At 44.7% G+C, this 16,879-nt stretch overlaps 1 protein-coding gene across 1 annotated transcript in view; it reads left to right on the top strand.

Annotated features, from left to right (window-relative positions):
- Positions 1 to 16,879, top strand: part of NR5A2 (nuclear receptor subfamily 5 group A member 2) — a 124,953-nt gene that overhangs the window by 61,214 nt on the left and 46,860 nt on the right. The window contains 1 exon segment of the mRNA XM_030844340.3: positions 12,250 to 12,369. Coding sequence (XP_030700200.2) covers positions 12,250 to 12,369 — 120 coding nt within the window.

The raw sequence follows: 16,879 nt of genomic DNA, 5'->3' as shown, positions 1-16,879 counted from the left end.
TCCAATTTAAAAAATTAATCGACTTCATGAGTTGGCTGAACTACCTTCCTGGTGGATGTGAATTGACCAGCCTACACCAAAAATAAAGCCAGCCAGGTCACTCTGCAGACACAGACTGTAATGGAATACTCAGGAATGTGGGATGTATGAATAAGGATGTGCCTCTAAAACCAGAACCACACGGCTCTTCTTTCTCTGAGGAATGCTTTCCCTCGAAGAACCAGGTTGCATGCAGAAAATGTCAATAATTCGTTCCTATTAATAGTATGCCCACTTTCTGTGTGATCCATACTTAGAATAAAATGCAAGCAAAATTAATCACTTAAACTGAGTATTACTTCTATTGTGTGAAACCCAGAGGCAGTGGAAAAGGACACAGTTCTCTCATTCCCTCTTCTTTCTTGAAGATGCTTAACCCGCCCCCGGCTTAGAGGGGTTCCTTCAATCCCAAGGGTAGTTCTCCCATTTTACAATGAGAATAATTGGGAGAATGGAATTCAATGTCTGCCTTTCACTTCTCAGCCGTCTTTGCAGGAACTTCTGTGTATCAGGGTAGCTCTGCTATGCATAATTCTCTTAGATCTTGATTTGCTATAATATATAATATAGATAATAATACAATGATCTTTCATCATTATAGTCAGATATAAACCCTGTAGTTGTGCAGTTTACTTAGAGTGAATAAAGGAAACACGACCTAGAAGTACCGGAAGGCATAAAGGGATTGACTTGGGACTGATCTGTAGGATACTGGCCTCATGGGGAAGATTTCAATGGGGCAATGCAACAGCAGAGCCCACACGGTTCTCTCTGAACCTGGAATAGAAAGAGCATGAAACAAGTAACGGGAAATGTATTGTAAGGCCCAGCCTCGTCACACAGCTGCAAAGAGCTAGGGCTGGTGTCGATAAAAATCTAGCTCGTGTGATTTTGATTCCAGATATCGCTACCTTGCAGCTTTGTAGGATGTTTTCTTTCCCCTTTTAACTGGCCAGAACTGAGGAACTAAAACATGATTTGAAATGAGTGCCGATGCAATATTGGAAAATAGTGTTTCCACGTTGCTGACATGGTTCATGTTTCACTCTGGGCCCTGTAGTGGGGTTGAGGAGTCCTGTGTCCCAGCGGTCCCCAACCTTTTTGGCAACAGGGACCGGATTCGTGGAGGACAGTTTTTCCACAGACGGGGGCTGGGGGATGCTTCAGGTGGTGATGCAAGTGAAGGGGAGCGGCAGATGAAGCTTTGCTCACTCATCCATCACTCACCTGCTGGGCGGCCCAGTTCCTAATGGGGGTTGGGGACCCCTGCTGTATCCCTCCCTGCTGAGCTCTACGAAAGGGCGCCGGCAACCAGGAGTTATGTGACAACTCAGTTTGCCTCTGGGTCTTCTGGGACCAGGGCCAGTCCAGGCAGGGGCTACCTGGCCCTTCAGCGATGACCCAAGGGGCACTAGGAAACCAGGTGCATGGCTATGGAGGTACAGGGCCGAGAGGTTTGAGGGAGGTGACCCCAGATGCTGCTCCAGGGACACAGCTGGGGAAAGGTGGTCCCCACAGATGGCTGGCCAGGTGCCACTCTTTCTGTCATGACCGAATGGACACATCCTATGAGGTTATATGTGAGCTCTTAGGAAAAAGGCCCCAGGATCAAATTAAGTTAATATTTGCCTAAGTATCTTGAGAGAAAAATGTAGTCAGTAATATCAAATCATAATTTGTGAGTTTTCAAAAATAGGAAGAGAGGATACTCCTTTTTCTTTTTCTTTTCTCTAGGCCCTTTTTCCATCTTGATTCTAAGTTTACCCAGAAGAACGTTATGCCCATTTCAGTTGGGGCACAAAACAGATCCCCTTGGGATTAAGTAAATGCCAGGTCTTAGCTCACCCTCCATTCAAGTTACCTTCATAATCTTTCCCCCAAAATAGGAAAGAGCATCTATCTAGATTTTATGTCCAGTTAAAAAAGTCCAAGCTTCTATCGTTGGGTAACCATATTTGTTGTATATTTCCAAAGGACTTTATTTCTCAAGTCAACCTTCTTCACATTTGAAATAGAGATATTAAATTACCATTAATATATTTCCTTGCAGGAAATAAATTGAGGCAATGTTACCTTTTGTTTTTGTTTTTGTTTTGCGGTACGCAGGCCTCTCACTGTTGTGGCCTCTCCCGTTGCGGAGCACAGGCTCCGGACGCGCAGGCTCAGCGGCCATGGCTCACGGGCCCAGCCGCTCCGCGGCATGTGGGATCTTCCCGGACCGGGGCACGAACCCACGTCCCCTGCATTGGCAGGCGGACTCTCAACCACCGTGCCACCAGGGAAGCCCAACGTTACCTTTTAAAAAAAATTTTAGAGAGAAAGATTGTTCTTTATTCCTGTATGAAAAAGGCTTAGTGACAGAGCTCTGGGCTAGGATTCAGAACACCTGGATTCCCACCCCATTTCTGGCCCCCGACTAACCTGCTCTACACCACAGCCCACCTGACCGGAATGTCCTCCTCTGTAAAATGAAGTCTTTGAACTAAAGGTGGTTACTGGGTCCTTTCAGCACCGACCAAGCAGACATTAATTAGGCAAAGCGAAAATGGTTTGGTTTACCTAGAAATAATCATCCTGCACTTTCGACTCCTGGAGTTTTCTCTTTAGTTGCCACCACTTCTGTGAACATATTTCTGGGCACCTCTGAAGGCACAGGTTCATGTATCCTCAGCACTGCGACCTGAAGGGGGAAGTTGAATCCTGTGACGGGAGCATGTCCTCCTGTGTCACTGGGGAACCGGGTGGAGGGATTCTCCCAGGAGCCTTTGTACCCGGAGAATTCCCATCACTGAACAGTCCTGAGGGGCCTCTCCTTTGCCTCTGCCCTAATGTGGGTTGTAGTTTTGGTGAGTGATATTTAGGCCACTTGGGTTCTTTCCTCCTTTCTTTGGCCAAAAGCCTGATTGAAGCAGCCAGCCAAAAAGGACCCAAGGACATTTTAGCCTCTTGAAAACTTTTTTTTTTTTTCTTCTGGCTTTGAAATGCAGTCTACCAAGGAGATAGCTGCATTCAGACCTTAAGGGAGTCACAGCTCATGCATCTTCCTTTCTTCTCCATCTGGTGTCCCAAGGGCTCCAGCCGTGGGTCCATTTCATGGCATGTAGGGCTGCCAAAACCTTCCCTAATTTATGCCTTAATCACTGTTGTCCAGACAATAGGCTGTTGCATACCTGGAATTCTGTGGCTGGTGTCATTATTGTCTTTAAGGCAGTGTCTGGAAAATGAAGATTATAATCTTAACCTCGCTACCCTATTCCGAAAACGACAGTCATATTCACAGATGCTTTCTGGACATTCCAACCAGGCTTAAAGGGCTTTGTCCTCATGGCTGGAAGATCCGCCTGGTCAGACATGTGAGGAACATTGCCTTAATTATACAGAGGAGATTTCTAAACTAGAGGACAGGAAACAGGCAGTGGTCATAAATGGAACAATACCTACTAGGAGAAAGCACTGGAAAATATTTCACATTAATCTGCCCTAAACTATTTATTTTCTTGTTCGGCAACCTTTGCCATCACCTGAAATCTCTTTCCTCTGTACTTCATTCAGCACCTCTTATATTTGGCCTTTCTTTGTTTATTTAGATTCAGGTTTCCTTACCATTAATAGGGTGTCTGCTATGTACCAGCCACCCAGCTGGGCACACTTGTGTTTATCCCGGTTAACAAAAACAATGGCTTGGGAGAGCAGCTGAGGTTTAAGGAGTTTGAACTCTTTGCCTAAAGTTACATGGTGAGGCTGTCGAGGTAGAAACCCAGGTTTCTGAGCTGTAAAGCCCATATGTTTCCTTTGTAGTGTCTAATGGTCCTGAACTAGGCTATACATGAAGGGGCCTAAAATGTATACCTTTTCTCCATTTCTGGAGTGTCTCAGCTTATCTTTGGAAAACAGACCATCAGAAAATTGTGTTCTAGGACCAGATTATCTTGGCTTCTCTTAACACTGTGATCAGCTTTACAGGAGCGTTTGCTGCGAAGCTCAGTGTTGGCTATGGAGGGGGTGTCGTCAGGGCCTGGTTTATGTGCCATCTAGAACCCTCCTGTGAAAACACACGTGAAGTTTCTCTCGGGGTCCAGTACTAGGAGAAGCTGCTTCGAACGGCACGTGTCCACAAATCGTGTTAGCAGTGGTGCTCTGGTGACGAGGACCCAAACTGTGGCCCTTTGCCAGCCACTGGAGCAGCCCATATCGAGCTTGTTTTGGGAACCGATGCTATTCTTGGCTTCGACTTATTTTCCTATCTCTATTTTCCCTTTATCTCCATTTTCTCATTTCTGTCATTTCATCTTTTATTATTCGTACGTACATACTGCTCCAAAAAAATTTTAGGGCTGTTGCATTTTATTTTATTATTATTTTTAGATTTAATTTTTATTTTATATTGGGGTATAGTTGATTTACAATGTTGTGTTAGTTTCAGGTGTAGAGCAGAGTGATTCAGTTATACATGTCTATATCTATATTCTTTTTCAGATTCTTTTCCCATTTAGGTTATTACAGACTGTTGAGTAGAGTTCCTTGTGCTATACACAAAATATTTAAAATTTGTATGGAAACACAAAGACCCCAAATAGCCAAAGCAATCTTGAGAAAGAAAAATGGAGCTGGAGGAATCAGGCTCCCTGGCTTCAGACTAAACTACAAAGCTACAGTAATCAAAACAGTACGGTACTCACACAAAAGCAGGCACATAGGTCAATGGAACAGGATAGAAACCCAGAAATAAACCCATGTACTTATGGTTGATTAATCTTCAACAAAGGAGGCAAGAATATACAATGGAGAAAAGACAGTCTCTTCAATAATGGGTGCTGGGAAAACTGGACAACTGTGTAAAAGAATGAACATGATTTGACATTGAAACAGCAGAATGTGATCTGTTCCTTAGACCACAAGGAAGAATGGTCTCTTTACCTCTTAGCGCTCAACTTAGTCAGATCACGTAAATTCTATGTGGCCGGACATAGAAACCTGAACAGAAGACACTACCAGTACTACTGGGTGCAAACTCTTAATTGACCCCACAAGTACGATGAACATACTGTTAATTTATAATTAATTCATATTTCACTAAGAAGCTGTTTGAAATGTGGATAAGCGGAAGGGGAAAATCCGGGCAAAAGTTATCCTTCACTTTGACAAATTCTGAGAATGTAGCTACAATTCTGTTTGACAGAAATTGGTTAAATTACATCATGTTGTGTGGTGATGACATAGATCTCAATAGTGATATTTCACGTTTACATACACTATGCAGTCTTCTTCTTCCAGACCTCAAAGGTGTCTCTCACTGATGGAATAGCTTCACATGTATGTAAATGAAAAACGTTGGCATTGAATATCTGGCATTAGCCCATCTTTAAATAAAAGAAAATTGGATTCAGCATCCCTGGGAAATAAGGCGTACCAGGCATCTGAATGTTCTGGGTAAACATTCTTTTGTCTTCAAAAGAAATTTAGTGATTGTTGATGAAAAGCCTCCAACACAAATCACATGATTCCCTCGCTTCCTAACCGAGGATTTTTTTTTTTTTTTTTTGCGGTACACAGGCCTCTCACCATTGTGGCCTCTCTCGTCGCGGAGCACAGGCTCCAGACGCACAGGCTCAGCGGCCATGGCTCACGGGCCCAGCCGCTCCGCGGCATGTGGGATCTTCCCGGACCGGGGCACGAACCCGTGTCCCCTGCACCAGCAGGCGGACTCTCAACCACTGCTCCACCAGGGAAGCCCCCCGAGGATTTTTTGAGCCTGTTCTACTGACTCATCATGGTCCAGGGCGCCTGCTCTTGGACCCTGGCTTCAGGGTGGTCCCCTTAGGGCTCCCTGAGGTCTCGTGCCCCTGACACCTCTGCTACCCCTGGATTGAGATGTTCAAGAAGTAGATTGAGGGCTGGTCTGTTTTATCTTCTATCTCCTTCCTCAGCTGACAGCTCCCGTGTTCACTTCCCAACCACTTTACCCCTGATGGTGTGGAGGTGGCCCATGTCCCCGGAGGTCGAGGCTGTCAGCTGTAGGGCAGCCACTCGACCCCCTCAGTTCCTGGATGATGGGCCAGTGGGCACACTGATCGGTGTCTGACCCCCACACACTGGTCAGGGAGGTTTGCTTTGGGAGAGGTCTTCAGAGGGAAATCTAGGGAATGTGGATGAGGTTTGTGTCCAGAGGAGTAGCCTGACCGAAATAGATCGTTCTAGTGACGGTGTATGTGATGAATTACAACTAGATGGAGAAGACCGTGGACTCACGGGGTCCTAATTTCCATGGACTCTTGGTCGTGACCTAGATGGGAGGGAGTTGGTGGGAGTGGAAACACAGCGCAGGTACCCTGCAGTTAGACCTCTCTGCCTCCTGCTTCCCTCACCTGGAAGAGAGTGTCGATCCCAGAGGGAGAAAAAAATCCTTTGTTGGTCCACTGGAGAAACGGAGAAGGGGCGAGAAGAGCTGAGTCCCTGGCTAAGTGTTGCCAGGCAGGTCTTTGTACTCTGGACCGACAGCCCGCAATTAACAAATAAATACACAGGAATCACTTCAGTTGTCTCTGAGCGGGGAAGAACTGCTCATAAATCTGTTGGGTTTTGCAACAATTGACAGGGGAGTTAGGCTGTTATTTCCCTTGTACAGTATTGTTCCTAGTGCTTGTTTAATCATTGTTAGTGTGAAATCATTTTTTCTTGGACTTTGTAGCAGTTTATTACAGAGGTTGCAGATAATCATCAGTGTTGTTTATAAAGCCAGTAAAGGAGTCAAGCAGTTGTGTGTCTGTCTTGACCAAAGTAGGTTCTCATTAGGAGTTGCTAAGTTGTTGCTGATTCGTCTGGGTTTTGATTTTTCTCTCCCTGCTTCTGACTATACCTTTATAAATGTCATCATTGTCACAAAAGAAAGTATAAGGAAGTGGAGGTCCACCTGCAAGGATTTGTTTCCTTTTGTCCAGAAATAATAGCTGGATGTTATTTGTAATGGTTCTGAAGAATCTTCACGTTTTTTTAAAATACTTTGTTCCAAGCATTGTTTTCACAGGAGCTACTGAGAAAAAAAAAAGTTTATTAAGTGGTTCTACGACATTAAGACCTGCTTAAACGTACCCTTCTCAGAAGCTTCTGTGACCCCCTGGAAGTCTCCCCAAGAAACGAACCAGGGTAAAGTGACCCCCAGCTTCTAGTGCACATGGGGTTTTTATAATGGATGTACACTCCTGTCTCCTCTCCTTGGAGTGTGCCTTTCTCTTACTTTATTTTATTTTTATTTATTTATTTTTTTGCGGTACGCGGGCCTCTCACTGTTGTGGCCTCCACCGTTTCGGAGCACAGGCTCCGGACGCGCAGGCTCAACGGCCATGGCTCACGGACCCAGCCGCTCCGCGGCACGTGGGATCCTCCCGGACCGGGGCACGAACCGGCGTCCCCTGCATCAGCAGGCGGACTGTCAACCACTGCGCCACCAAGGAAGCCCGGAGTGTGCCTTTCTTAAAGGCAGGGATTGTGTCCTGGCCACCTCTGTTTTCCCCCAACTTTCTAGCACAAGGCCTGGCACACACCAGATTTAATGATCCGAAATTAGGAATGGATTCGTGTCCACTTTAAATTACCAACCCATGTCAGTTGAATGTTTTGCTAAACATATCTTTCTTAAAGCTTAACCACAGTGATTCACGATGTCGATTTTCAAATAAATGCCCCTGCAAGAGGGAAAGTGGAATCACCGTTCAGTGGCCAGACTGTGCAGAGGTAAATTTGAGGGGGCCACTAAAAGGGTCTGATAAGTTCAACCTGGGCTTGAGAAAGATCTGCACATTTTTCTTCTTGTAATTGTTTGCCAAATTCACTCCTCTTACGAGAAAGCACAGCTTTCTAATGATTAACGTCCGGGGTTGTGGGAAGGTGTGTTCGCAACAATATGAGGCCTGTGTTCCCTCACACGCTCATCTGTAATACCAGCGTGAGTCTTTTCTGATGAGTGACTAGGGTTCTGAGATAAGCCCTTCTTTTTATTACAGCTGATAACGCAGGATTGTACGAGGGGGTATTACCAACTAGTGAGAGGTTTTGATATGTCATGGAGATTACACTCCCTCAGTCCCCTGTCTGGGCTCCCCAAATGCCACCTGAAGTTGTTTGTTGACAGCATTCATCCCCGGAAATTTACTCAAAAGTAGTAGATTATTTTTCTCCTCTTCTCCCCACCCCCTCCACCATATCACCTATAACACTCCTTCCTAAAGAGAAATTATCTTCAAAATTGCCAACGTCTCTTATCTGGAGATAAGGAACAAGTCGGTCATCATATTTGCCTTGTCCTTTCATTCATAGAGCTGCATAAAAACTATGTCACCCAAAGCCCCGTGAAACTGCATACTCTCCCATTTCAAGATAACATAAAATATCACATAATCAATTATGGAAATATTGAAATGGAATGTCAGCCTGGAAAACCTCCTCAGAGAGCCTTAAAACAAGGAATCAATTACCCGAGAGGGGTGTTAAAATTACAATCAGTCGAGAAGTCTTTACCGAGGGCCAGCGGTGGGTCCAGACCTGCCGGCCTGTGTGGGGAGGGTCACCCGTGTGTTCATCACCGGGTGAAGACGACCCTTCCCTCCACGAGCCCTGAAGGAGTCACTTTTGCTGTTGTTGTCCATGTACCAGAGACACCGGCCAAAAGCAGACACTTGCAGGAGTGATGGCACCACGGTCAGTCACGTGTTCCTTCATTTATTTCACAAGCTGGGGCTGCACTGGACGCCCCCCCCCCCCCGGGAGCTGCGGCTTCCAGGCTGCCCCGGCCTCATGGAGTGAGATAGATAAACAAGCACTTAACAGTACTCGGTGGAAACAGAAGAAATGATGACATGAACGGCACAAAATACAAAACCAAAAATGAAGGGCTAGTTATGGGAAACAGACATGCTCAATTTCATCTATTCCTGCAACTTCGGAAGCAGCAGAGGACCCAGGAAATACAGATTTTCAAAGCCAGTCCATCTTCACACACACACACACACACACACACAGGAATAAGGTCTGAAAATGATACACTCCACTCTTTTTCTGAGCGTGACACACAAATGTATCCTTATTTGGAAGTGTATCCTGATCACAAAAGAAAAGAAGGCCAGGGAGAGTGAGGTTTCTTATCTTACAACTTGAACAGGCTTTGATGCTGGCAAACTGTTGCCATAAGTATTCCTCTCGTGTCATATACCAAGGACAAGGACCACCACATGCACATGAGGAGGAAAAGCCCCTCAGTGTGATGGCTCCAGGAGACAAGCTGCTTTTAATGGTCACCCCACCTTTTCTCCTGTCATACACGGCCAGAAGATCATCTCTTAGCTTTTTCATGTTTCCACCTGCAAGATGGGAATCATAAATCTTCCTGCCGTGTAAATAGGTTCTTAAGCTGGAATCGCGTGCAGACGTCTTGAAACACGCTTCGAGGTTATTCCCCAATTCTTGGCAACCTTTGGGTATGATAACTCTTTCCGGGGAAACGATCTCAAGGTGTACTATTTTCAGCTTCCCTGGAAAGAGCGCTAAATTAACAACTAAAGCTTCACATCACAGAAGAAAATGCAGGGGAACTGAATTGCCGCCGTGGACTGATAAACTTGAAATAAGACGCTGATAGGGTATGAGCTGGAATGAAGTGTAGTAATCCCAGTAGAACCAAGTGCAGTTGGTTCTGAAGTTGCCCCGAGCATCTGAGAGGGACGGTCCCTGAAAACTGCTGGGCGTGAGGACACCGATGTTGTTCGGACATGTAGCTGCAGCTTCTAGTGTGAGCTGTGTGCAGAGAGCAGCAAGGTGGGTCTCCTTCAGCTGCTGCCACAGCCCGACGTGGACACACAACACTGGAGCTTTTCCTCTGAAGAAGGATGAGCTAGCTCCCTCTGTCACCAACCCACTCACCTGTGTTGGTGAGCGTTCTCCCCTAGGAGAGTAATTTCCACAAGGTACGGACTGCTTTTACCTTGTTCACCATTATACCCCAGACCCAGCACTTAGACTCAACATTAAATGGCTCTGAACATCTATTCACTTAATGAGTGAAATTCTTTTGGTCAGAACAAATCCTTTCTGACGGAGATGTTTGGGGATGTCTTTTCCTGATCACAGAGCCTGACTGTAGCTTCAATCTCTGCAGTTACCTTTTTTCCTTCTCAACAGGATCAATATGGTCTTCCAACTGGGAGCCTTGTGTTTGGCATTGTTTCTTCATTAGTGTATTGTTTCACACTTTATTCATTCCATCCTCAAGACAAAAACTATCTCTTGTATTTTTAGGTGGGAAGATGAGGCTTAGAGAACTAAATGGCTTGGCCAAGCTCTCAGAGCTGGAAAATGCACAATTGTACCTCGAACCCTTGCTTTAGTCTAAGTTCAGTACTGTCTTGTTTTCTAGACTCATGGAAATAGTCATCCCTAAGCTCCTATCACTGGTAATATATGAGTGGAAACTTCCTAAGAATCACCCAACCGTCCAGAAGCTCATTAAATATCTGCTTAAAGATGAATTTGTTATAAGTGGGTTAAGTTAATTCAGTTTAGAAAATTCTAACACCTCTTTTTCTTTTTTTAAAAAATATGGGTATAGTTGATTTACAATATTGTGTTAGTTTCAGGTATACAGCAAAGTAATTCAGTTATATATATATATTTTTTTCAGATTACTTTCCATTATAGGTTATTACAAGATACTGAATATTGATTGTTCCCTGTGTTATTACAGTAAATCCTTGTTGCCTGTCTATTTTATTTAGTGTATATTTGTTAGTCCCGTACTCCTAATTTATCCCCACAACTCTCTGCTTCCCTTTTGGTAACCATAAGTTTGTTTCTTATGTCTGTGAGTCTGTCACCTCTCCATGTAATTTGGAGACATCCTAGAGCTTGAGAGAGAGAAAGAGAATCCTCTAGGCGTACCAGTTAATAGGTCTCTGAGACCATATTTTCTCATAATGTAAATTGAAGAAAATGATGCTGGTTCTGCTAACTCCACAGGCAGGTTCTCTGAATTAAATCTAAAACAATATGCAAAACTCTTCAAAACTGTTACCTGACATCTAAATGTCAGGTGTTGTTGGTATCAGTGTGTGATGTATTGGGGCACGCCAAGATCTTTGGCTGGTACGTATTACGAAATGAAAAGAAACTGTCAGAAATAGCCATGGAAATGGACCAATATGCCCTCCACGTTTGACCGTGGATACGTGGCCTGTACCTGAAATGGGTATGTTACTGTCATTAAAGAATGCGGTCCCCTGGCGGGGGGGGGGGGGGCGACACCATGTGGATAAAATACTCACCGTGATGCAGCCCTCTTCATTTTACTCCCCACTGCCATCCTGTAAGGGGGGTACTGTGCTCGGCCCATTTTTCAGATGTGGAAACTGAAGTGTAGGGGGTTTGTGGGAAAATTGTCGAAATCATAAAGCAAGTGCAGGTGGACATCGAGACCAAGCGTGGTGATTGTTCTAGTCCAAGTCTAACACAGCTTGGACTTTGGGTGAACACTGATGACAAACAACGGCCGTGTGCCTCTAAATTCAAGTCATTTGGGCTGTCCTGCCGATTGCCTCTCCTATAAATCCTCACAGTTGCTAATATCCATATCCTATTTCAGCTTGGGCTCAATGTATTAACCTCTACACAAGCCTGGGCTATTTGGGGTCATTCTTTTTATTTTTGGGGGGCCTCTCACTGCTGTGGCCTCTCCCGTTGCGGAAGCACAGGCTCCGGACGCGCAGGCCCAGCGGCCATGGCTCACGGGCCCAGCCGCTCCGCGGCACGTGGGATCCTCCCGGACTGGGGCACGAACCCGCGTCCCCTGCATCGGTAGGCGGACTCCCAACCACTGCGCCACCAGGGAAGCTCTATTTGGGGTCATTCTAATGGGGTCCACTGAGGACCGTCTGAGGCGCCTGGACCTCCCACAAGCAAATGCTAATAGATCTAATGATAGACCCATCTAATAGAGTACCTTTTCCTAGCAGCTCATTGGTTATAAATATTTAGTTGAAGTATTTATATGTGGCCTAAAAAGTATTTGTCCAAATGAAAAGAATGATTTTCAGGAGGAAGGATGGAAATTCTGAGCATCTGTGCTTTGGTGGTCCTTCCTTGCTTATAGTGGGTTCCCAGGTAAAAAATCATGCAAAAAAAAAAAATACTGAGTTACAGTGTCATTTTTTTCTATTTCTTTTACAGGTTGATGACCAAATGAAGCTGCTTCAGAACTGCTGGAGTGAGCTCTTAATTCTCGACCACATTTACCGACAAGTGGTTCACGGAAAGGAAGGCTCCATCTTTCTGGTTACTGGGCAACAGGTGAGTGTAGACACCAAAAAAAAAAAGTGTCTTTTTATTAAGCACGTTCAAGATGGCAGGAATTTAAGTAGGTCAGGAGCACTTCTGTGCTTTGAAAGGGACATTGGCTGCAAATAATTTAGAAAAGCTGACTTGGTGTGCTCCGTTCCTGCTTGGGTGATTACGGTGAAACTTGTAAAAGCTGGCGTGATCACAGCCTGCCGCTTCCAGGCTTCTGGGATTGAAAGTTGTGCTTTGAAGGGTCAGAACAATTGCTAAATCAAAATTAATGGTTAGTACCTAGGGTTTTTTCCTCAAGCTTCTGCATGAATCTGCCACACTTGTTTGTCTGCCTTTTAAAAAAAAACCTTAAAAATGGTGGAATCCTCGCTATTTTGGAATCATGTTGGTGGAAGAGACCGATTCATAGATCAATCATCTAAATATTTGGCCTAATGGCAAGCAAGTGAGAAGGGAAGGGAGTGTTAGTGTTAGTTAGTAAGAACCAGTCATTATTGAAAAGGAAGGTGGAAAGAGGAAATGACAGCGAGGTCCTGTGCTCCTTTCTGAATAGATATTTGTTCAGTCAACAAATATTTACTGAACATCCTACAGGGTCCAGCCATTACGGAGCTTAACACTGTCACAGGAGAAACTGACAATAATCAATAATCCTAATAAATGTTAGAGGTCAAAGTGCTATTGAATTTTTTTTAAAAAGGAACTGTTGTGTAAAGGAGAATCAGCGTACATCTGTGGTTGTGTTGCTGAGTGACCCTTGGGTTGCAGTGTTAATAGGACTGGTTGGTTGAGCCTTATTGAGAAGGTGAGATTTGAGCAAAGGTTTGAAGGAAGAGAGACGTTTGACCTTCTGGGCACCTGGGGGAAGAGAAAGTCTACTTAATGGGCCTAATTCCAACTTTACAGGATTTTGGCCTGTCCCTCCCATTTCTTTTTTTTTTTTTGCGGTACGCGGGCCTCTCACCGCTGTGGCCTCTCCCGTTGCGGAGCACAGGCTCCGGACGCGCAGGCTCAGCGGCCATGGCTCACGGGCCCAGCCGCTCCGCGGCACGTGGGATCTTCCCGGACCGGGGCACGAACCCGTGTCCCCTGCATCGGCAGGCGGACTCTTAACCACTGCGCCACCAGGGAAGCCCTGTCCCTCCCATTTCTTAGCCCCCGTTTTATAACTGGTGTGTTATTAAAATGGATGCAAGGAAGGCAGAGATCTGTTTACTCCATTGGGCTGTTCCAGGCATGCGTTGAACGGTGCTTCGGGACTCGGGACTCGGGCACTGTGATCTTCTACATCGGCCATAAATGTTTATGTGCTGTGAAACCCCAGCAGTGCATATTTGAAAATGAAAGGCTGTCTCCACATCATTTGCTGAATTATGAATAAACCACATGTTCCCAAACAAATTCAAGGAAAGCATTCTTTCGGAGTTTTTGCGGATTGGATCGGTCTCATCACTGTCTGGTCTGTGCTTTCTGCACTATTCATGAGAGAGGCTTTCCAGAATCAAGCCTCAGTGGGCTGACTTCCTGATCTCGGGAATTTTTGTTGAGTCTTCTCATCCCGTGGCTCAGGTCTTTGGGAGAAGTGTACCCATTTTCAGAGTTTGAATCACGGGTCTGACTCCCAACCCCCTCCCTCCGGAACCCGACTGGGAGCTGCATTAGAAGAACAAGACTCAGCCCACAAATTAATTTGATTTCATCCTCCGAGTTCCAGAAATCAAATGGGTTTGTGTCATTATTTCGCAGAGCACTTCCGTTCCTGCTCTTTGGAGATGCTCCTTATTTCGTGTTTCATTTTGCCTTAAGTGCTGCCCCCGGGTAAAAGGTAATTACCATGGAAAAAGTAGAGAAAGTGCATTTCTTTCTCTGGTTTTCCAAACCAAGAACAGTCAAGGAGTAGATGGCATTTCTGGTCGTTAGTATCAATTATTGCGACTTTGCGTTTTGCCAACACCATGGAATTTCTTACTTAACCCTTAAGTTAGCTATGTTAGTTCTGTCTTTCAGTCTGGCTTCTATAAGTGTACATTAAATAACCTCGTTGAGCCAAAAGGAAGTCATGATTATCAGTGACGTTAAGCACTGCCAAATCAATTCCAAATATTGAGCATTTTATCACTATGACGAGAATTCGTTTCTATCCAGTATTTTAAAAATACACGCACACAAGACATATGGCTGTATGTGTACATATAAAACAACAGTGGAGGATTTTGGTGTGCCATCACATTTCAGTATTTGCATATTGTAGCTAATTAACAGCCGCTGTAAGATTTTCCTAAGGGAAAGGACTCCCGGCACCTTATTCATTACCTTCTATTATTGTGTATCGTATTAAAAAGACAGGCATCTTACAACATACAAGTCATCAAAAATTGCAGCTATTAGAACTAAAAGCAATTTAGCTACAACTGTTGCTACCTTCATGATGAGCGAAATTTATCTGAAGGGGATATCCGCTTATAGTATTTCTTCAACATCTCTGTTGAATTGAATGGCACAAAGATTCCACGTAAGAGAGCGATAAATTAATTTTACTAAGTACATAAAAGACAAGGCCAGCTGCTCCTGAAATGAGGGCAAACTCCGCATTCGACAATGAAAATATAATTATGTTTGTAATAAAATGTCAGGAAGTTGCCGATCTGGGCGCTGTTTCAGGAATAGATCACTGCCCCTCCTTCAGAGCCACGCAATTTGATAAATTATCCTTGAAAGAAATGTCATCAGAGCCCCCATTTCATAAGCATGTTTGGGCTTTCAAATTAGCGTGTAAATAAATGTATAGCAATGAAGTTGTTGGCATCACAATTGATTTCCTGAAGTCCTCCTCACTAAGTACAGAATCCTGTGAAACCATTTCAGTCCCTTTCCATTAGAGCGTGTTATTTTCCAAGTATGCAGTTCTAATAGTTGAACTTATTTCGTACCTGTTCAAGTTACACACATAGCAAATTTTAATTAACCCATATTTTTTAAAAAATTAATAATTTAGAGTCCTTTCAGTTACAATGTACTACATTTGCAACTGTGAAGGTCTAGTATTTGAACTTACTGCCTACCTGTTAGAACCACAGACATAGCAAAATTGAATGAACCCCATGTTAATAATAAAAAATCAATTAATACCAACATATTTCTGGCTTATTTTAGTAGTACACCTTCCTGGTTTAGGGATCCACTAGTGATTTTTATGAAAATGTGTTACGTACATGGACTTACCTGGCGGTCCAGTGGTTAGGACTCCACGCTTCCACGACAGGGGGTGCAGGTTTGATCCCTGGTCCGGGAACTGAGATCCCGCATGCCACACGCTGCAGCCAAAAAAAAAAAAAATGTTATGTACATTCTAAGCTACACCAACGATGCTCTCAGCAATTGATTCCAAGCTTAAGTTGGCAGTGTTGTCCCAACTACTCTCATTTCTTGATAACAATGGAAGTGGGTGTCACCTTACTGTTATCCATCTCAAGTGCCTCACTGAGAGATGGGGGCATGAAAGATGGACCCTTCTTGTGACTACCCAAGGCTCTTGCTTCGTCAGTGGCTTCACCGGCCCACACCCTCTCCTGTCTTGTCCCAGGTTTCCTCTACCTCTGGCCCTGTCTGCCATTCCCAATTCTACCTCAGTTGCCCCTATAGGATTTATATTACTATCATGTGGAGTAGTTAGACCGTGTACGGTTTCTAAGGGACTCAGAGCTCAGCCACCTCTGTTAAGTAAGAAGAACATCCTTGGAGTAGAAAGTTCTCCTGTAAGAGAGCTGGTACAGTGATGGTTGGGACATCCCTGGGAGTGCCAGGCAGGTGACCCTCACGTGGTCCGTGACATCCTCTGCTTGCGGCTCATGGTTCAGGCTGCCTGTGTGCTGGCCCTTCCTTTCACACAATCTGCAACAGAAACCACAGGCGCACTTAGGACAGTTGATGTTTGAATTTAGTGGGGAGATGCGGGCACCTGGACCAGGCGAGTAGGACAGTGCGGTGGTGATGCGGGGGCCTCCCCAGGACACGTACAGACTGGAGCTTTTTCACGTGCAGTTGATGCTCTATAAACTGATTGACACCTCTGGGGGGACCGTCTTTCCACTGACTCATAATTTTTCTCACTCTCAAAAAAAGGTTTCTGTACACTCAGTATTCTCAAGTTAAAGCTGAAAATTCAACTCATCATATTTACACAATAAAAAAAAAATCCATCCTTCCTTGTTTTTAATTGCAAATTCTCCTCAAGGGACTCATTCTCCTGCTTAGGAGGCAGCCCTGTGCCTTCTCCTAGAGAAGCAAGTGCAGTCAATTATGGTAATGAAATGTCAATAAATATAAAAATTTAATACAGTCTGCTCCGGGTGAGTGGCAGATGAGGGCTTGCCTCCCAGACAAATTTGCTGCCGCTGCAAATATTAAATGCACCTAAAAGAGTATCTGGTTGCCTGAGAGCTCGCCAGTAAAAGAAAAAAAAAAAAAAAAAAAAGGATGGGAGCGTCAGGTACCAACTGGGCTTTCCCAT

This window comes from Globicephala melas, chromosome 1, assembly GCF_963455315.2.
Source record: "Globicephala melas chromosome 1, mGloMel1.2, whole genome shotgun sequence".
Lineage (NCBI taxonomy): Eukaryota > Metazoa > Chordata > Mammalia > Artiodactyla > Delphinidae > Globicephala > Globicephala melas.
The sequence above is the reverse complement of the archived record's forward strand: the minus strand, read 5'-3'. Positions and strand labels throughout refer to the sequence as shown.